Source organism: Diceros bicornis, chromosome 16 (assembly GCF_020826845.1).
Source record: "Diceros bicornis minor isolate mBicDic1 chromosome 16, mDicBic1.mat.cur, whole genome shotgun sequence".
In the NCBI taxonomy this organism is placed as follows: Eukaryota; Metazoa; Chordata; class Mammalia; order Perissodactyla; family Rhinocerotidae; genus Diceros; species Diceros bicornis.
In genome coordinates, this window is record NC_080755.1 from 25,945,615 (window position 1) to 25,968,647 (window position 23,033).

General features: G+C 35.6%; 1 protein-coding gene and 1 long non-coding RNA gene across 2 annotated transcripts in view; one reads left to right on the forward strand and one right to left on the reverse strand.

Moving 5' to 3' along the window:
- Positions 1 to 22,801, forward strand: part of DSG1 (desmoglein 1) — a 35,136-nt gene extending 12,335 nt beyond the window's left edge. Inside the window, exons 5-15 of the mRNA XM_058556939.1 lie at positions 558 to 702; positions 2,893 to 3,059; positions 4,770 to 4,904; positions 5,212 to 5,397; positions 7,986 to 8,245; positions 9,672 to 9,811; positions 14,035 to 14,340; positions 17,103 to 17,233; positions 17,559 to 17,631; positions 19,479 to 19,687; positions 21,740 to 22,801. Of these exons, the coding sequence (XP_058412922.1) occupies positions 558 to 702; positions 2,893 to 3,059; positions 4,770 to 4,904; positions 5,212 to 5,397; positions 7,986 to 8,245; positions 9,672 to 9,811; positions 14,035 to 14,340; positions 17,103 to 17,233; positions 17,559 to 17,631; positions 19,479 to 19,687; positions 21,740 to 22,801 (2,814 nt within the window). The remainder of the gene's footprint in view (positions 1 to 557; positions 703 to 2,892; positions 3,060 to 4,769; positions 4,905 to 5,211; positions 5,398 to 7,985; positions 8,246 to 9,671; positions 9,812 to 14,034; positions 14,341 to 17,102; positions 17,234 to 17,558; positions 17,632 to 19,478; positions 19,688 to 21,739) is intronic.
- On the reverse strand, positions 698 to 12,713 carry LOC131415350 (uncharacterized). Its single transcript, XR_009222432.1, has 2 exons — positions 12,610 to 12,713; positions 698 to 3,123 (listed from the first exon to the last, which is right to left on the reverse strand). It is a non-coding gene; the product is annotated as an uncharacterized LOC131415350 (long non-coding RNA).
- Positions 22,802 to 23,033: the final 232 nt, after the last annotated feature.

Consider the following 23,033-nt stretch of genomic DNA (forward strand, 5'->3'; position numbering starts at 1 on the left):
ACCACATAGGTGAAATAGTACACATTACACTTATGTTCACTGCAAATATAAACAATAATAATAGTACAAACACCCACATAGCCCCACCTAGGTTATGAATGCCGTATTTCTTGAAGCCCCCACGTGACACTCCTTTACCACGTCCTCAAACTCCCAATAGTCCCTAGTCCTAATTTCAAACAATGCATTTTCATCACTCCATTTCCTTCCTCACATGAATCCCTTTGCTTGGAACACCCCACCAATTCCCTGCTCTACCTGTTGAAATTTTCTTTCTAGATCTATCTCAATCATTATATCCTTATAGGAAGTCACAGTATTTTTCTTCTTCCTTTATATAACTTATCTTACTACCTTTTATCAAACAGTATTTTGAGTTTGTGTTTGCCTCCCCTTGTTAATTATAAGTACTGCTTGTGCCTACATTCTAGTAGGAAATAATATGTTTTACTTTTCTTTTAGTTACCCACAGTGCCCACCCAGCATAGTGCCCAAACAAAGTAAGAACTTAAGAAATACGTGGTGCACCATATAATTATCGCTCTTTTCTCTCCTAGATCTATTGCCGGGCTCTGAATTCACTGGGCCAAGATTTAGAGAGGCCTCTTGAGCTCAGAGTCAGGGTTTTGGATATAAATGACAACCCTCCAGTATTTTCTATGTCTACTTTTGTAGGACAAATAGAAGAAAATTCTAATGCAAGTAAGTAATTTATTTTATTAAGTAAACAAGAATATATTGGCTTCCAGATCACTCTTAACAGCCAGGTAACTAGAGGCTAAACTATCTCAAGGTACTACATCACAAACGTAAGAGATGAGTATAGAAAAGCACACAGAATAGAAAGGCATGAGGAAGTCTCCATAATGACTTTCCCTTCAACAGTGGGAGCAGCGCTAATCCCTCACACACAAGGAGCAAGTCCAATATAACAAGCAGGATTTTCTTATGTAACTCATACACCGGCTCTGGAGTAGATTCCTAAGGAGAAATTCCACAAGTGCTTTGCACAGAGGTGGCAGGGGCCCTGGGAGGAGAATTTAGCCTCCCAGCATGACTGCTCTGAAGGGCAATCTCATCCACTTCTGTTCATACTGCTTTATTTATTTTTTTTTAATATTAACTATTTTAAAGTCACTGGTAAAAATCACTTCAGTCAATCTGTTTTGTGGCCATAATCTTTAAGAGCTTTCATTGACAGCAAATAAATGCAAAATAAGAATTGCTTCCCCTTCTTATATATGATTTACTAAATATAGGTTTTGTTTGCTTTTTACTCAAGTCACTGATTTTATGTATTTGAAATGCATTATAAACCTAATCCTGTTTGGCCTACCATGCATATTTAAAGCTGATTGTCTCAAGTGGTGCTAGTTGAGTGGTACCAGAAAACCTATAAACTAGAGAGAGCATTTGCCTGCAATAGATTTGACAACCTACAGGTGCAATGGTCTCCTTATGGATTACTGTAAATGGCAACGTTTTAACCGCCAAATATTCAGTCACTTGGGAGGCACAGAATATTAACTGCTTAGCACACCATTGAAGATTATCCTAAATATAGTAAAAACAGCAGAGATGATTTCTCATATGAATTCAAAACATCAACTTCGCATAGTTACTTTTAAACTTTAAGTGGTATAATTTCTTACAAATTCAAAAACTCCTTACATTTTACTGCTCTTCATTAAAATAGTATAACTATACTTTAAACTTTTAAAAATACCATTCTAAAAGTGTTTGTTGTAAAAATTCACACAATATGGAAAGTAAAAATGGAATAGAAATCCGTTCCTTGTTTTCTCTAGTACCATTCTTCAGAGCAAACACTGTCATTAGCGACTTAGGCACATATATTCTACAATTATATAAAGATATATAAACATGTTTTTGGAAACAAATGGAACCATATTTTACATACTAATCCATAACGTGAATCTTTATTTAAATATATTTTGGACATATTTCCTCACTAGGAAATATAGACGTCTTCATTCCTTCTAACGGTTGCATCAGATTTCACTGAATGAACATACCAAAATTAATTAATGAAGTGCCTAGTGAAAACATTTAAAAAATCATACTGAAATGAATACACACACAGACAGAGAGAGAGAGAGAGAGAGAGAGATGGGAGATACTCTGGTGAATTTGTTTCTATAGACAGAACAACTGTGCTTGAACGAGTTCGAGTATAGAGAAGAATTCTAGTTGATGAACACTGGCAGGTTTCCACATTCTCCAGTGTCCTTCATCAAAACTGCTTAAAAGATTAAGGGAAAAGATGAGGAATAGGACAAAGCATGTAGTTAAGCAAGCATCTCTTTAAATCTACTAGTTACCTAGCACTTCACTAGGAACCAAGCAAAACAGAACAATAATATATATTTATTGAATGTCCATTATTCAATAGGAACTTCATATAATTTTCTCTGATTACACTATTTAGTTTGCTACTAATTCAATGAGGATGGTACTATTATCATCCCCATTTATAGAAGTGGAAACTGAGGCCAAGATCATATAGCTGGAAAGTGCTAAAGTTGGAAAAGAGTTGGTCTTAATCATTGTGTTTAATATCATTTGTTTCACCACAGCAGCCTTAAAAAAAAAAATTATACTAGAATAAGAAATGGAAAGCCAGAATAAAACATTTCTCTGTTTTCCAACTATCAGTAATGTCTAGGTTCCAAGTAAAATGTAATCTTTTTGTCAAGGCAAAGGTATAGAAAGGAGCTAAGATATTGATATGTTGAAGAAGTAGAAAGGGAAAATAGTAGAGTGCACATTATATGGACCAACTAACCCTAACACCTTGTTGGAAAAGCATTATACTATACTATAACGAAAAAGCAAACTGTCCATTGGCAATCAATTTTCTTTGATTTCTAGACACACTGGTGATGAGACTCAATGCTACTGATGCAGATGAACCAAATAATTTGAACTCAAAAATCGCCTTCAAGATCATAAGACAGGAACCTTCTGATTCACCAATGTTTATTATCAACAGAAACACTGGAGAAATTCGGACGATGAACAATTTTCTAGACAGAGAGGTAATTTATTTTTCTTTGAATGGGTTGTTAGTCTCAAAGGAACTGATTCTGAAAGCAAGAGTACCTAAGAGAGAAAAAAAAAACAATATTTTAAAATTTTAATTACATAACATTTTCACATATGGTAATGACATAAGAAATCTCTTTAAAATGAAAAAATGGGAATTCCTCAAATACATTTTATACTGTCATTTTTCATTTAATTTAATTAGGATTTGCCTCAATTTGAGAACACTGCATTTTGAGAATACATAAAAATATACATAAGGTAGAAACAAATGCTCCATTTTTTTAAAAAATTGTGTTCCATAATGAAATACATTTAAGAAACAATTGCTATTATGTCCCCCATCTTGGCAAGTCACAATGCATGTGAACACGATAGAAGCTCTGAGAATTTTTACAAGCTAAGAAACTTGTTCCTCTTTCTTTAACCCAGCATATCCTAAGCACATTTGACAACAGAACTCTTTTTTTTTCTTCCTATGTCGCACCTACTGACAGTCCTCTGATTACTTTGGGAAATAATAACAGGATCAGAATGATAGAGAGGAATTAAGTAACATCCAAACCAATCTTTTCATTTATAAATAAGAAAATAATTAGTGACTGTTACCAAATTAGAATCAGCATTACATGGTTTCTATCACGCCATGTGGTCCCATAAATTAATTTAAAAATATCAAATTTTTCATTATTTTTAAAATATTGATAGAATATAGCTGACCTGCATGTATTTTAGGGATATAAGTGAAGTTATATTTTCTAATTAGTACTCAATTAAATTTTATTTTAATTATTATAGTTATTTTGAAATGATATTCTCCCTGCTCATGAATCCTAGGTGTAGGATAAATCAGATTATTTTTACACTCTTTAATGATCTAAATGCCATCAGTTTCTAGGTTACCTAAATCTCCTTTTTTTACTTGTTTGAAAATTACTATCAGAAGAAATTGACTATTTAGCTTTTCTCTCTCAAACTGGCTTAAAGAGCCAGTGGGATTATTAAAAGCGTTTTAGTGGTGAAGAGCTCTAAAAAGTAAAGGAACTCGGTGGTCACTGGGAAGCCACTGGAGCAGATATTCTTAACTTGGGTCCATGGAGAGACCTCAGGATGTCTCTATGAATCCCTAAAATTATATCCACAATTTTGAAGGAGTATGTATATATGCATGTGTCTGGGAAAGGCTCTGTAGCTTTTACCAGCTTCTAAAAATTTAAGCACCCCCTTGAGTAGCATCAAGAACAGATACATCATCTATAATTCCACTGCCACAACCTGCCGCACCCCAAAACGCAAACTATTCATTATCCCTTTATTCTTCTTGTGTACTCAGGGGCTGATTATTTGAGTATGGAATTTTCATACCATAAATCCTTGGTAAACCTTAATCTCGCTCCTCCTGATCATTTTGGTCCACTTCACCCTTTATAAATTTTTTCAAGCCCTGGACATATAATAAAAAATGAGCCCTTTAAAAAATGTTGCTTCTTTTAAATGATGCTGGATAAGCATTGTTGAGAACGCAATTGGCAACTTCCATATTGATGAATGTGAGATTTGTGGATTTTTCAACATTCTGTGTGACCCCACCTCCATCATAGACTTATGTAAATGTTGAGCCAATGTTTTAAAAGAACTTTGTGTGAGACAGAATAAGGACTGTCTACATCAACTGTGATATTGTTTGTAATGTGAATTTTTAGCAATACAGCCAGTATTCTCTTGCTGTAAGAGGCTCAGACCGAGATGGCGGGGCAGATGGAATGGCAGCAGAGTGTGAATGCAGCATTAAAATCCTCGACGTCAATGATAACATCCCATACATGGAACAGCCTACAGTAAGTATTTGTCCTTGAAATTAATCACTTTAAACTCGTTACACTCTAAAATTTGGTCTAACAACTCTATTTACAGATAGACATGTTCTCTTTAGTCACATACAGCCCAAATGTAGACATGTACTTTTTCTCGTGTTTGTTAACGTAATAGATAGAAAAAAAACAAATTTGAACAACGACAAGTGCGACTGTAAACACAGATCCCTTTTCTAAATAATGACTAACTACAAACATTCTAGTATAAGTCTAGTAGAGTGCTTCTCTCACTCACACAGTTCGTGTTAAGACTTTTCACTTTCTTTTTCAGTATAAAATCAGTATCGAAGAAAATGCTCTCAATTCAAATTTGCTCCAGATTAGAGTAATCGATTTGGATGAGGAGTACTCAGCTAACTGGATGGCAGTCATTTTCTTTATCTCTGGAAATGAGGGAGGTTGGTTTGACATAGCAATGGATGAAAAAACAAACGTAGGAATTTTAAAGGTTGTTAAGGTACAGTATAATTATCCTAAATATTTTGTTTGCTTGATCTTTTTCAAATGTTAATCTTAAAGTAAAATGATGCTACTATTTCACAAACTTGAGTGGGTAAGAGAGTAAGAAGTACTGTTTTAAAATGATATATGAGATAGAGCTTTTTTATAAAGAGTTTTTCTGCTTATATCCATGAAAACAGGCATTGAACTGTAACCTGAAACTCTTCTATCAATACAGTACTCCCTCACAGATCATATAAATTGAAAGCATTTTTAAACATGAATCTTATTTTAAGCTTACAAAAAAGTATGATTAATCCTTAAGGTTTTGTTTTAGATGTTTAAAGAATATTTTTTTAAAAGCAGATTTAACATGGCCTTAAATAAGAAGCGTCCATGTCAACATTTCATGTCAATTACTTTTTACTAAGAATGTTCAGCATGTAAATTAAAAGTTGCTTATTCCCCCAATGTAGTATTTTTTTGGTTTTTGGGGTTTTTTTGGTGAGGAAGATTGTCCCTGAGCTAACATCTGTGCCAATCCTCCTCTATTTTGCGTATGGGTCACTGCCACAGCATGGCTTGTTGAGTGGTGCATAGGTCTGCATCCAGGATCTGGACCTGCAAACCCCAGGCTGCTGAAGTGGAATGTGCGAACCTAACACTACATCACTGGGCCAGCCCCTCCAATGTGTTTTTCTAAAATTAAAATTAAATTACTGTAATTGTAGGATTATCACATTCCCATCTCACTGTGGCTGCTGGCCAAGGCTTATTACAAACATAAATATACTAGAGATTTGGTCCAAGTCAACAGAGTTCTCCTATGTCCCCCCAACATTAACCTAATCCACCACATTTACCTGCAGTAGAATTTCCTCTGAGATGTGAGAAGAGAAATGTCTGACTCCTAGGGAACCAATAGCGAAGGTTTCACCCTGTGCTACAAGACTTGTTGAGTCTATTTTTTAAATCTTCAATAGCTGTGCATAGATTGTATGTGGATTGTGGGTGATGCATGCAATATATTTTCTTCGGGGTAAAATATAATCCCTTTTTAACTATTTCCTTTCTTCAGAATAGCCCTGGGAAATAGACTCCTAAGAGTCTATTAGACTATAGACTATTAGACTAAATAGACTCCCAAGTCTGTCCCCATAGGAATGTGTGTCTTCATAAAGTGTCTTCAAAAAGTGTCACCATGCCTATAGCTTCCATTTACTGAGGCAGTGTGTGAATGCTTTAGTTTATTCCTCACAGCATCCCTGCACATTAGGTTATATGCTCATATGGCAGATAAATACACTGAGGTTCAGAAAGAGTACATAATCTGCTCAAGTTCTCATAGCTAGTAAGTGTACAGCTGACATTCAAACCTAGGTTTCTCTAGCTATTAAGTTCATATTCTTTCCATTATACTATCTAGGATTCCATGCTGGGAAAACGGAATCCTAATCTATTTCACCCCAAATTACTGCATTGCTTCAGAAAATGAGTCTATCTGTTCCCAATATCTCTATCTGTAAATGACAACGATGTTGATTTTTATCCCAAATGTGACATCATACATTAATTCCTTTGTTGTGAATACATATATGTAATATATGCGTGTGTGTAATGTATATATACATGATTTTATACCCATTCTTGGAACTGCAAATAAAGCTGACATTAGAGCAAAGATTGGAAATTTTAGCTAAGTGCAGAGTTCAATGTGTGAATCAGTGGTCATCTAAATTACTCTCATGTGAAAATTTAGAAAAACATATTTGGTGCTTATGATCATAATGCATAGTTTTTTGTGGATTTTATTAGTAGTGGATATTGACACCATCTTTCATAATGAAAATGACTACTTCATTTTAAAATATAATTTTTTCTAGAATATATAGAAGAAAATAAGGATTTCTTTTTATTATTTATATGCTACAATCTATTACCTGACTTACTGAAAGAAGTCACATTTACAGAAGTAAAATTTCTAAGTAGTTCTTTATGGATAAAAATCAGTCAAATGATTGAACCTAAGATGTATTCGGCCCATACTTTGTAATAAATAGAGCTACTTTCTAAGAAACCAGAAATGATAGAAGCTAACATAAACTGTCTTTGTACTACAAAATGCATGGATTTGACCAAGTATATTGAGTTTTTAAATTGTTTGGTGGACAATCGTCATACATTTTTAACAATTTCAACAAAGGATCTAAGACAATTGGATTTTTTTCCCACTATATTTTCATTTGTTTGTATTGAATTAAAGATAAAGTAAGTAAGAATAGATTGTGTATTTATATGTATTTATATTTCCTTAAACAAAGCAGGCCAGCCCCAGCGGCCTAGTAGTTAAGTTTGGAGGCCCGGGTTCGGTTCCCCAGCACAGACTCACACCACTCATCTGTCAGGGGCCATGCTGTGGTGGCAGTTCACATAAAAAAGAAAAAGGGGAAGATTGGCAACAGATGTGAGCTCAGGGTGAATCTTCCTCAGCAAAAAAAAAAAAAAAAAGACATAAGAATTTTTTGCCGATTAACAAAGGATTTCTCTTTCTTCTGGAATGCTTTTTCTTCTTAGAGTAAAACTCTTTCACTGTGTATTTTCTAGCCCCTAGATTATGAAGCTATGAAGAACCTGCAACTTAGTATTGGTGTGAGAAATAAAGCTGAATTTCATCCTTCAATTATGTCTCAATATAAACTCACAGCAACTGCGATCTCCGTGACTGTGTTAAATGTAGTGGAAGGCTCAGTGTTCCGTCCAGGTTCAAAGACATATGTAGTAACTAGTAATATGGGACAAAATTATAAAGTGGGAGACTTTATAGCTACTGATCTGGACACAGGTCTAGCTTCAACAACTGTTAGGTAAGACTGACATTTTCCAACTAATTTTCACCACATATTGAGCTTAAGTATCTATGTTCTTTTTAGAAATTTTAAGTATCTGAATTAAAACATTTTTCATTAATTTTGAAACCACCATCCAATCATAAAAAGTACTAACTACTGAACTGTTGCTTAATTTAGAGTGTTTAACTTAAGAAAATATAAAAATGTGTGCAAAATGTAAGATGTAAAAACATAAAGACACAAAATGTGGAAAATATTGTATCTTGAAAGTTTGACACCCCTGTGTTTACATATTTTATTTACCAATTAGCTGACTCCCACATATCATGGTTGTTCCCCTTAGAAGATTTTACGGACTGATTTTCCCAGTGCAAATTTGCCAGATTGAAATCAATTAGATTTAGTTAGTTCATTTCAGTTACTTTCTTCACTTTAATCAACACTTAGTATTAGTCAATAATAACTTTGGTATAAAAAATTAGTTTTATTAAGGAAAAAGTATGCTATCTAGTTTTTTAAAACTCTGTATATCCAAATATTTCTACTTGACCATGACAAATCTGTGTGTATCTGTGCACCTGTATTTTTCTTGTGTGCTTGCGATCAAGAATAACAGAGGGGGAAAGACCTCACAAATGAGCTTTAAAAGTTCTTTCTCTGTATTCTCTTCACACCATGTGAGTATTTCTGTTATAGCTCTTATCACACTGTACCACCATTGCTGATAAACTCTCTTATACCCCACAGATGTGAGTTCACTGAGGGCAAACAACCCTCCACCCTACCCCTGTCTCCTCTCAGAAGTTCCATCTCCCTGAGTTTAGCACAGTGCCTGAGACAGTTATCTAACCAGTGGTTGTTTAACAAATATGTAAATGAGAAGGAAAACATCGAAGTCAAAGATGAAGAGAGAAAGAGAATAGAATAAGATAGAGGCACAAGGCAAAGACATGGTTTGGAATTCAAAAGAAGTCCTGTAAAGTCATTGCGTATATGAGGAGGGAGTGGAAATAGGGAGGGGATGAAGGCTAAGCTGATGAAGGAGAAATAACTTCTTTGGTAAGAAAATAGTTTAGAATTAGGAGCAGCCCAGGAAGTCCCAAGATCTGGGTCTTCCAGGATAGTTCTGATGCTACCAAAATCAAATGAAAATGAGACTGCGAGCCTCGAAGATTATTCTGACATCCACATGGGCATAAGAGGCATTCCGCCAGAAGTGGCTGCTCAGTAATTCTTTTTTTCTTCAATTTAAATCTTTGTCTATTTCAGAATGTCCTCAAACAGCTGGGACTGCCCTGGAAAAATCAAGTCTCTAATAACTGATAACTATATCCAGAGGTTATAACTACTGATTGAAAACACACATTTCATAATTAAAATCTCTCTCTCTCTTTTTTTTAGATAGCCAACATTAATTTGTACTGTTTTCTTTCAAATACAGATATGTAATGGGAACTAATCCGACTGACTTGCTTGCCATCGACTCAAAAACGGGCATAATTACTTTGAAAAATAAAGTTACCAAGGAACAATATGACCAGCTTAATGGAAAATACCAAGGAACAATTCTATCTATAGATGGTAAGAAATCAATTTAACTTTTTCCTGTCTAGAGGAAGTTATATATACACTCAGAAATTAAAATTTTAATTACTGTGTTTTGAAGTAACTCTTTTTTACAACAAAAGTTAACATACTTGGCATTATAGAATCAAATCATTAATGATATGAGAGGCAGTATAAGTTAGTGGATAAGACCATGAGCTCTGGAGGGAGACTGGATTGGCTTCTTATACCATCACTGACTAGCTATAGGATTTTAGAGAAGTTATTTAACCCATTTATCCCTCAGTCTTCTCTTCTGTAAAATAGGACAATAATGAAAGGGATTTAGAAGGATTTAAGGAGTTAGTACACGTCAAGCACTTAGAAGAGTATTGACATTCAATAAATGCTAGTTCTTATTAATATCGGTAACTGAAATTTTTAAATTGTATTGTAAAATTATTTTCAAATAGTTAGGCTAGAAGCCAAGCTAATTTAACTTTACATAATCTTGGGAAAGTTGATGTACAACTTCATATAAACAATTTGGAGGTGGCATGGTTACATTTCTTTTCAAAACCAACAAAATTAAACAGGCTGGCCATTAAAGGAGCAAAGTTCCTCGAGGATGATCTACTAAGCAATATTTGCTACTCCAATTCCTCTTCCTCCCTCCTTTCTCCTTCTCTCCCTTTCTTTCTCCCTCTTTTCCCTCTTTCAATTGTCCTAAAAAGGGGTTGACGATTTCTATTTGCATAATGGATTAAAAAGAAATAAAATAGCATTTCTTTAAAGTCATTCAACAATTCAGAATTTTTACCAAATTATACTGCTCTTCTCCACAATCAGTCAAAAGAAATGTCGTTTTTAAACTATATTTGAGAAATGCTGATTCCATTCATAGATAAAGCTTGTTTTGATTCAGTGCTGAAATCATCTTAAGCAATTGCTACTTTACTTCTTTTCTTACATTCAACATCAAACTTAATTGGATACGTGAAGGGAAAATTGGAACTTTTGCTTACAAAACTGTTAGGCTTATGGTAAATAGAGAGCATTCCTTTTGTCATCAAAAACTGCAACCTTCTGGGGGATAAATATTACATGCAATGACAGGGATAAAAATAGCAATAAAAACGATAACAATAGAATCAGCATAGCTGAGCTGAGAGGGCATGGGCTTTGATATCAGAGAAACTGGATTTAAACTTGTCTTTGTTATGTACTTCCAGGGATATCTTTATTCATTTATTCAGAAACTATATATTGAATCCTAACCAAATGCCAGCCATTGTGACAGGTGCTAGGGTTACATCAATGGACCAAGTCTGACAACAGCTAACATTTATACAACAGAGATAACAACAATAACTTCAAACACAACCATTCCTATATTTTTACCCAATTCCAATAATCTTAAGAAAAAGTCCTAAATATAAAAGGCTGAATGCACAGAGATGTTAATTATAGCATTATCTATAATAATTAAATATTGAAAGCAATATCAATAATAGGCAACTGGGTAGGTAAGCCATGGTCCACTTGATATGAAATCATGTAGCCATCAGAAACTATTTTAATGAAAAATTTATTTAAACGTGGAAGAATTCTTACAATGTAAAGTAAAAATATAAAATGGAATGAGCCATATGATCTATCAATGTAGCATAAATAACTAGCAAATTTGGGCATTATAGTTAATGCTAAAAGATAATATAACAACATATCAATAGGGGTTGTCCTTGGGTGGTGCTACTATGGGTCTCTTTTTGTCTTTGTTTTCGTTTTGCTTCTTTATATAATTCTATACTCTTCAAAATATATATAATATCCAACTACTTATAATGTAAAGAAATAATCCAATAAACAGTGTTACTAGTAATAGTAATAAGGTTAACTGTAATAATGATTCAAAAAGTTCTTGAGAAAATTATATGTTATAACACATGTAAAGTGCCTTGGCAGGTACATAAATATTGTTACTTCTCTTCCCTTGCCATTGGGAAAAATATACTTAGCTTTAGATTATCTGAGTTTATAGACGGGAGTAGTATAGCATGTATACAATTTGAAAAATAAATCACATTTTCTTTCAAAAAAAACATATGCTATAACAATTTTTGCAGTAAACTTAGCTTCATAGATATGGGTTGCAGAGTATTTAAAAGATTAAATGCTTAAAATATTAAAAACAATCTACATGGCTCAAAACATTTAAGGTAGCAAAAAAAAAGGGGCTGGGGCATGGAGGCATTGGGGAGATGTTGGTCAAAAACACAAACTTCCAGTTACAAGATGAATAAGTTCTGTGGATCTAATGTACAGCATTATGATTATAGATCACAATATTGTCCTATATACTTGAAACTCACTAAAAGAGTAGATCTTAAATGTTCTCAGCACACACACAAAAAATGGTAATTATGTGACATGATGGAGATGTTAGCTAATACTACAGTGGTAATCATATTGTAATATATAAGTATATCAAACCAACACATTCTACACCTTAAATTTACACAATATTATATGTAAATTATGGTATCTCAATAAATTTGAGAGAAAAAGATAGCAGAAAAAATGGTTATCATGGAATTTTTAAAAATTGTTTCAGCCATAACTACATACAAATAATTGCATGGGCTATAGAAAAGAATAATGTTCCATCAACATCATTCCTACCCTATAGCAAGAATTATTATTACCAAATCCAGTCAGAGCCCCAGAGTCATGACAAATTTCTAGCCTAATAGCAGATGTTGGTGAAGAACCTTTCCTATATGGTGGACGCTAGACTTTGGAAGTCTTATCTCTGAAGGAGAAAGAAATCACACCTTGAACTTTCAGTATTGTGGTTTTTCTGCAGTGAGCAATTCCTAATTGTGGACTATCACGTATTCAAATCCTATGGAAAGTAGATAGTGCAGATATGATGAATGAATCCCTGTCAAGGTAATTTAGGAGAGAATAGTTAGAATAATTGCATACAAAAAACAAATACAAGGGGCTTCCATTCATTTAAATAGCATGTGGAATATGGTGACTTTATTTATCTAAGGTGAATAACCACAGCAATGTGTTTTTAATATTGGTCTGAGCAACTTTTCTCATTTAAGAGTATCTTTTTTATCTCTTCTCACATATACTATTTTTTTAACATTGTTACAGAAGATATAATTATTCGATAGCTTTTAATGAGCTAATTTTGTTGCAAGATAAGGACACAAATATCTATTCAGATGTGTTTCTTATTCAACTTTGTTAAGATATAATTTACATATAATTAATACACTCTTTTTAAGTGTATGGCTTGATGAGTTTTGACAGATGTATACATCCATATATACACTGCCACAAACAAGATCTCGAACATATTCACCACAGTGAACAGTTCCCTTGTGCCCCTTTGCAGTCAGTACTACAGCTCCACTTCAGCCCCAGGCACCTGCTGGTCTACATGTGGATGTATTTTGAGGGACCACCTTTTGTATCAAATGTACTCAAAATCAGTCTACTCTTGAAATACTAGTTGGTTGCTTGGTTGGTTAAACGAAATAAACAGCAAATGTGAAGCAATTAAGTTGAAACAAATAATAAATGTCCCTACCACTGTGTTTAGTCAGCAAACACAATAACTCACTGAAACTTTGAAGGACAAGAAGAAAACAAATTTGAAATACCTGCTTGTGAAACAAAAGTGCTTCACTTTGTTATTGATATGAAGATTTCCCCCCACCTCCAATAGCGCAAATTCTCTCTCCTATGAGTTATTTGAATTGTTGGTTGTGAGTTTGGGGATATGCTCCTTTACCACTAGGAGATTTTTGTAGAAGTGACTTACCAACCTGCTCAAAATCTGTTCATTTTGTCAGCCCATAAAAAGAAAAAAATGAACAAGAACCAAAGATGAAAGACAGTAAAACAACAAACAAAATGTAGCTCTACTATATGGAGAAGTGTGCCAAAAATAGTCTAGAAATGCCTCCACTATGGTTTATAACACACCACTGGCCAATTCATAATGTGGCATTTACTTTTTATGCTTCTCAACACATGAGACAGTTTTTCAGGAGCACTAATATTCATAATGGTTTGATTTAAAAATTGAGTCAGACAAGGGATATTTGGGGAGTTACTAAGCTGATGGGAATAAAGACATTGAAATAAGTATTGATGCAAAAAAGAAATAATTTTATATTGTCCAACAATTATTACACTAAACGTATAAAATATTTCTTCCATTTTGAACCTTGTTACAGATGCTCTTCAAAGAACTTGTACTGGTACAATTATTATTGACCTTCAAGGCTCTGGCTGGGAAGTTCGTGAATCTAGTACAACAGACAGTGATGACACCAGTACTGGAGGTGGTGCCGGTACTAGCACAGGGGAGGATACTTCCACTAGTTCCGTCATTGGTCCTGATGCAGGAAACAATGGCGCTACCCAAACAAGTACTTCTCAGGCAAATGGGGACAATGGTGAAAGGCAATCACGCTCCGATAATGTACATTTTGGTCCTGCTGGTATTGGACTACTCATCTTGGGATTCTTGGTCCTTGGATGTAAGTATTTTAACAGTCCTATTTCTATGTGCCCCCTAAAAAAACTGTGGGGAGAAGATAAGTTTTCTGATCCTTTGATAAAATATATTTTACAAATTCTTATTTTGTGCAATTATCAAGAAATTTCTATGTTTGGTGCTGGGTTTAAAAGAAGAAAAAATAAAACTGCTTAACCCCTTATACTGCAGTGGAGAATAAAAACTTTTTTGCATTCCTTCTCAATGTAACGGGAAAGTGTCATGACAGGTAGGTTCAAATCGCTGTTTGATTGAAGAAGACAATCAGAAACAATTGATTGAAACAATCAGAAAAGGCGAAATAGAGAAAGTGAACTCTGAGTTGGGTGTTAACAGATGAATAGGAGCTAGCCTGATGGACAAGAAAAGAGGAACACTACGAGGAGAAAAAAATCTACGTGCAAAACTCCCAAAAGAATGAGTGCAAGTTACTGAAATAAAGGACTCCAGTGTGGAAGAAATAAAGGATGTGCATGACTGCATGGTGAGAGTTGAGACTAGAAAGATAGGCAGGGGCTAGACCTTCAAGAAATTTCATGCTATGCTAAGGCTACATAGTCTAATGACAGGAGAGTCAAATAGACATAGACTTAAACTCCAGCTTCTAAGTTTAATTGAGTCTTTCAAAGGCTACCTAAATTTTCTGAGCTTCACTTTTGTCATCTGTGAAATGAGACTTATCTCCAACATTGCTTTGGTGTTGAAAAAAGTAGTACCACACATGAAAGCATTTAGAGATAAATCACATTCTGTGGTCATTAGAGTAGACCTCATCAAAGATCTTGCCATGAGCATATAAGGTTCAAAGGATTCTCCAGGTGGTCCCTAACATTGCCTTGGATGAGGACAGAAATTAGAGTGGAGATGAGCTAGATGCTACAGTCTCTGAGGAATGAGAAGGGGAGCTGTGAAGTTAGTAGGTTGAAATCTGCACATTATAATGAAATTAATGTAAATATTGCCATTTTCAAGTATAGAATCATAAAATCTTAGTGTCAGAAGATACTTCAGATATTATTTAATTAAAACATGCACACATAAAATACTTCTCACTAAATTTATTAGTAAACTGGATTTTCTCTGATTTTAAATAACTTTCACCCTTTTGAACTTTTTGATCAAAATTGAATTCATCTAAACAACAAAGAGTTTGGACACGCTGATAACACGGCTTAAATTTGAGACTCTTTTTCCATAATTTGAAACATATTTCAAAAAGCAAGAAATTTCTATATTAAACAATATGATTTCATTCTTATTGGCTCATAAAAAATTGAAATAATGACCATGGAAAGTTCTATGAAAGGGAGAAACAAGGCTAAAAGAAGAAAGTATGTATTCTCAGCAAAATGAACCAAAGCAAGAAAAAAGCTAGCAGATTTGCAGAATGTAACATAAAATATATATGAGAAGAGATAATTCTCTAATTTCACTTCTTTAGCCATAATTATCAACCAACATTTTAGAACTTTAAAATTAAATACTTTATAAAAGTAACTTAATTACCCTGCTGCTGATTATCTCTATTGCCAGCAATATATGACTTTCACTTCGAGTTTGTTTTTTATATTGGTGACTACCTTTGGGTAGTGTAATTAATAAAAAATTTAAAAATTATATATGGGCTATTGGGGCTGGCCCAGTGGCATAGTTGTTAAGTTCGCGGGCTCTGCTTCAATGGCCTGGGGTTCACGGGTTCGGATCCCGGATGTGGACCTACGCACTACTCATCAAGCCATGCTGTGGCAGCATCCCATATACAAAATAGAGGAAGATAGCACAGATGTTAGCTCAGGGCCAATCTTCCTCTGCAAAAAAAGAGGAAGATTGGCAATGGATGTTACCTTGTGGCCAATCTCCCTCACCAAAAAAATTACAATAAAAAAATAAAAATTATATATGAGCTTTAGAGTCAAATGCTTCTAGAGTCAAAGCTATCTCTAAGCCTAGCATATATTCAAGAATGAGATTCTTGTCCTGCTTGCTTTCTTTCTTTCCTCTCTTCCTTATTACTCTCCTCACTACATTCCTTCCTCCCTACCTTGCTACCTTCTTTTTTCCTTCCTTCCTTCCTCCATCACATTTTTTATTTACACATTCTTTCCTTCATCCATCCATTAATTCCAAATCATTTATCAAGATTGTATTATGTAAAAGGCTCTGTGCTAGAAACTTATATAGATAAATAAGAAAAATCCAATGGATTAAGAAAAAAAGACATCGTTAAGCAGTGTAATGTTCTCTATTTTTGCGTAATTTCAAGACAAGATATCCTTGTAGGGGAAAATAATAGCCTCACAGAGAACAATTGCTTGAAGCATGAATAAGATTTTACTGTTGAAATAAAAAAGGCAGGCATATGAGAAAAGAGAAAAGAGAAAAATAAAGGCATGGAGGTGGGAACACAAAGAATCAAACATGTTGCCTCCCTCTCCAGCTTTTCTTCTTCTCTCCTTCACCATTTTCCTGAGTAATGATAGGGAAAAGACTCATCCGTTTTAATAGTGTAATGCTATTTGTAATTTGAATACTATATAACAAATTAAACTTGATTACAGTCTAGTATACTGACACTCACATTGATTTTGGTATCTTACCATTATTTAGTTTTCTGAAACTTTCATCATAATTTTAGAATCAAATGGAGTTACATTAGGGCTTCAAATTTAATCATAAAAATGCAGGTTGTTTTGTTTTAATATGGCCCCACTGCTAATTCCAATATTCTTATCCTTTCACCCTCAGTGGTCCCATTTTTGTTGTTGTTTTGTGATTGCGGAGGTGCCTCTGGTGGAGCCGGCTTTGAGCCTGTTCCTGAATGTGCAGATGGGGCAATACAGCCATGGGCGGTAGAAGGACCGCAACCTGAACTCAGCGTAAGTGCTAATCTGTGAGAAATGCCTTTGGTCATCACCTAAACTCAGTCCGAGGCACACAAACCAAGATGTCTGCGATCACTCTGTCTATGCTGTTCTTTGTTCTGAGGTAGCCAATGAGGAAAATGAAGAGAAATCAAAGGTACACCAAAATTAAACAGAAGCAACCAGGGAAGGCTTTCTACATGACGTTTAGGATTAAATTAATTTCACAAGTTTCCTAAATACTATTCTTTTAGAAAATCTGAGGTAATTTGAGAACAAACCCAATGTATAACTGTAGAAAGAAAAGAGTCATTACAAAATGTTGTTTCCTGTCTTTTAGGATTTGACCACTATCTGTGCACCACAAATACCACCCGATAATGCAAATATAATTGAATGCGTGGGCACCTCAGGTGAGGAAAAATTATTTTTTTATTTTAACAGCTCAAATGACTAAGAAGGAACTCTGTTCTCTGTCTTTGTATGCCTTACTATTTCTCAATTATCTTGTCTCTAAAATTGTTTCTATCACTCCTTTTTAAATGATTAATTCGCAAATTAAATGGTAAGGAAAAACCTACAATAATTAGGTTTTATTTTTTAAATCTTCCTCAATCATCAGAGAGTACTTAGGAAATGACCTGGTTAGGACTTCTCCTATTTATATAGGAGAGAAGAACTGAATTGTAACCACAAGTCAATTTTGGTCGAGGTTTTTTGTCTAATAGAGCAAATGTTATTTACCAAAAAAATACTAATTAGACTTAAAGTACAACCTTATTAAAATAGGTCTGTGCTCCTTTATTGAGGCTAGAATCTACCTCCACAATTCATTAATAATTTAAAATCACTCTAATAAAAAGAACAATTAATTTTAAAAACTCATATCTTTGAAAATAGTTGTACCATTTTGCCTTTTTCCAGGTAAATATTCTTGATTCTCTTATTTTCCTCTTTTTCAAACTTGCAATCATGACTTTTCTATTCTGAACTCTTTAAAATAGAAGAGGCATAGGAATGTTTGTAACGTGTGGAATGGAACTGGACCTTATTCAAAAGACTGGACATGCTAGTCTTAATTAATTTTTTGTGTGTGTGTGTGAGGAAGATCAGCCCTGAGCTAACATCCGTGCTAATCCTCCTCTTTTTGCTGAGGAAGACCAGCCCTGAGCTAACATCTATTGCCAATCCTCCTCCTTTTTTCCCCCAAAGCCCCAGTAGATAGTTGTATGTCATGGTTGCACATCCTTCTAGTTGCTGTATGTGGGACGTGGCCTCAGCATGGCCAGAGAAGCAGTGCGTCGAACCCGGGCCGCCAGTAGCGGAGCGCGCGCACTTAACCACTAAGCCACGGGGCCGGCCCAGGACATGCTAGTCTTTAAACCTATTTCTCCTCCTGATGAATCCATTTTTGTTAATGACATCAACATCCCCCCACCTCAAAAGCAGAAACTCATTGTTGACTCTTATATCTCCTTATTCATTGACACCCAATCAGTTCTCAAGACTTGCCAAATCCTCTAGCCCACCAGGATTTATTTATGCATTTATTCTATCATTATGTCTACAAACCTTTGCATACACCTTGAACAAAGCACAACGAGAGGCACCAGAGTCATAGAAGTATGAATAACACACTGTCCCTAAGCTCAAGATCTTTAAAATATTAAAGCCATAGGACACCTATCCCACTGTCAACACTTTGTCCATGGCACTTCCATAGACTTGGCCATCATTTTATCCCACCTACCTCGAATATTGTAACAGGCTTCTACTCATCCCTCACGTCCAAGTGCAAATCCAGGATTCTCCATGCAAACCTTTCCCCTCACCATAGCTATGGCCTCTTCTCTGAAAGCCAGCGGTTCTCACACCTTCTTCTGGAGGGCCTGTGCTTCTAATAACACATTGGAGTATTCTTACACACTATTTTTTTAACTTTTAGAATTTGGGTATTTTTCCCCAATTGGAAATCAAGCTCCCTAAGGCATAGGTTTTTGTAAGCTCTATGCAGCCCCCCATTCCAGCACAACATATAGCAGTTTCCCAACAAATAATTACTGAATAAACAAATTGATTAATAATATTATTTTGAACTCAATATTATATTTATATCTCCTTTCTTTATATATTGCCTTCATTTTATGTCTTTGCTCACAAATGTGTACTTTAGTAAAGAAACCATACATTACAGTAAGTGATTAATTTTTAGTTTACAATACACTAGAGAAAGTAAATTTAATTTAATCAAAACTTTTAGGGTTTTACACAGATGCGTATGGTGGCAGAGAAATGCATGATCTGGCAGGAGGAGAAAGAACGACAGGATTTGATCTAACAGAAGGAGTTAAAACGTCAGGAGCACGTGATATATGTCAAGAATATTCTGGAACATTAAGAAGAAATTCTGTGAGGGAAGGTAGAGAAGGAGGTCTGAATATGAATTTCATGGAAAGTTACTTCTGTCAGGTAAGGTCTCTAGTGCCATGCCTTCCGCTCCATCCCGTACCTACTGCTCCAGTCCAGGCTTCCACTGTTTCCCGATAGGGCTTTGGCAGATGTCTCCTAACCAGGTTCTCAGTCTCTGGTCTTTATGCCTGACAGTCTGTATTGCTGCTGAAAAATATTTCTAAAACTCTGACCTAAGCACTTTACTCCCCCACTTAAAAATGGCCAATGGCTCCCAGCTCTGCTTTGTCTACAGTACGGAGTCCAAACTCCTTCACATGCAGTTAAAGTTATTCACAAATTGACCCCTTCCTTCACATTTCCAATTACTCCTTACCACCAACCCACTTGCCAAGAGCCTCTGCCTTACTCACACCAGTCTGTTCCCCTCCATGTCTTTGTTTATGCTGTGCCCATCCTGGCATGTTTTTCTCCCATCATATCTCTCACAAACTCCCACCCATCTTTCAAGACCCAGCTCAAATAGCACTGCCTCTCTGAAGTTTTCACTGTTAACCCTTTCATAGGGTTTATGTTTCCTTATCTGTATTTCTAGAGTACTTTGTTTATACGTTTTATAGAACACACCATTACTAAAATCTATTAGTTTGTACGTCTACCACTATGTTAGTGCCTCGTCCATATGTTCTCTACATTATGTTGCCAATACCTAGCTCAGTTCCAGGTATATAGTAAACATTCAATAAGAGTGGGTTCAAGAGTCTTAGTACATTTCCAGAACATTCTAAGAACCAGCAAGAATTAATTTTGCTGTCCCCAGGTAGAGACAGAATTGGCTGTGGTTATTTACCATGTGATACTTAAGCCTTCAGGAATTTACTGTCTCTGATACATTAACGTCCTTCTAAATCCTGGCCTAAAGTATCTTAATTAACTCTCCTAATAGTTTAGAGGGTGGCTGATATTTTAAAATAAAATACTAGTAAAAGCCTTTCAAATAGCAGTAGATAACAGTAAGAGGCCTGTTGCTGAAATCCATAGGAATAACTCCTGTCCATGTCTCCACAAATGAATATTATTTTCGGGAAAAGTACAATTCTGCCTCAAAACATTTGTACTTGTAGCTTCTTCTGCCCAGAACACTCTATCTCCCCTGTGACTTTATTCTATTGCTTTATGAGATGCCGTCCTAGATCACTCTATATAAAAGAGCAATCCCCATCACTCTATCCCTTACCCTGCACTTACCACCTCCTGAAAAATATGTTTATGTGTTGTCTGTTTCATCCTACTAAAATGTAAGCCCTATGAGTAAGGGATTTTATCTGGTTTTATTCATTACTACATTGCCAAGTCCCTAATAGAGTGTCTGACAAATAATAAGGACTCTATAAATATTTTTGAATGAAATGAATTGGTTTGCTATAAAGGTATTTCTGATATTTAACCTGAAGTTTGCAATCCAATATTATGAACAGCAAAGATGAAATAAAAGTGCACATGTCTGTGGGCTTCCACTTTGAATTGAAGGAGATTCCATTTTTAAAAATTGTCTTTAGTCACCTTCAATTTTGAATCCAAAACGGGCATAGACCCAGAGTCAAATTTTCCCGTTGTTTTGCTGAAAAAGCCAAATTGAAATAAATCTTCACAGAACCATCATATGCACTCCATCTGAAGGAAGGAAAACAATCCTGAATAAAGCCAAATCAACTATGAACTAACTTTTTTAAACAAATTTAAAAAATACACAATTTTTGTGTAACTCAAGTTCAGTGTTTTTATATACCTCCTTCTATTTTGGTTACAAAATAATTCATGTGATTTTTTTTTTCGGTGCTTTTGTGTCCAAAGTGCACTATTATGAAGAAGTCCATCGAAATGAACTTTAAAAATCAAAATGTTTTATCAGAATTATAGTTAAAATAGTTTCTAACCAAATTCTTACAAGCAATTATATAATGATTTTTAAAGCATCTCTAGTAGATGTTAGAATTTTGTTTTATATATTCTTCTTTGGTAATGCCCTGGTAGAAAAAATAATGATGAGGACTTCTATTATTGTTAAATATGTACTCATAATTTCATTTTCTCTTTCCTCTACAAATTCAGAAAGCATATGCTTATGCAGATGAAGACGAAGGACGCCCATCCAATGACTGTTTGCTCATATATGATATTGAAGGTGTAGGTTCCCCTACGGGCTCCGTGGGTTGTTGTAGCTTCATTGGAGAAGACTTGGATGACAGCTTCTTGGAGACACTGGGGCCTAAATTTAAGAAGTTGGCAGATATCAGCCTAGGAAAAGAAGTTGAATCATATCCAGACCCTGATCCCTCTTGGCCACCTGAAAGCACTGAACTAATTTGCCCTCAGCCGGGAACAGAGCCCATTGTTAGTGGACACCCACCCATCTCCCCACATTTCGGCACTACCACAGTCATTTCTGAGAGTACCTACCCCTCAGGACCTGGTGTACAGCATCCTATACCTATTCCTGATCCTCTGGGCTATGGTAATGTCACTGTGACCGAGTCTTACACCACCTCTGGCACTCTGAAGCCCTCTGTCCACATTCATGATAATCGACAGGCATCAAACGTGGTGGTGACAGAGAGGGTGGTCGGCCCCATCTCCAGTGCCGATTTGCATGGAATGTTAGAGATGCCTGACTTGAGAGATGGGTCCAACATTATAGTGACAGAAAGGGTAATAGCCCCAAGTTCAAGTCTACCCACCACTTTGACCATCCCTGATCCTAGAGAGTCTTCAAATGTGGTAGTGACAGAAAGAGTAATCCGACCAACTTCTGGCATGATGGGCAGTCTGAGCATGCACCCTGAGTTACCACATGCCCAAAATGTGATTGTGACAGAGAGGGTTGTCTCTGGCTCTGGCATAACTGGAATTAGTGGCCCAGCTGGGATAACTGGAGGCAGCGGTCTAGGCAGCAGTGGCCTGGTTGGCAGTGCAGCTGGAATAAGTGGTGGTGGCATTGGGCTGAGCAGCCTGGGAAGAGGCGGGGGCCTGAGTAGCAGCACGGGGGGGACGGCCACTATTGGCCACATGAGGGGCTCCTCTGACCACCACTTTAGCCAGACCCTTGGATCTGCCTCCCCTAGCACAGCCCGAAGTCGAATCACAAAATATAGTACAGTACAGTATACCAAGTAGCCAGGATCCCAGTACACTTTTCCTCAGTAATTGTGATTTAGGTTCAATTCCCACCACCAAAAAACTAACAATGTGATTTATGACGCACAACTAGGTGCTAAGATAATTGTGGAGCAAGGTGAGAAACCAGTGAGAAAAATAGATGGCAACGGTGCTGTTGGGCCAGAGCTCTCCTTAGCATTTGTAAACTTTTTCTTATGTTAATACTAGTGGAATCATGACAGTGAACTAA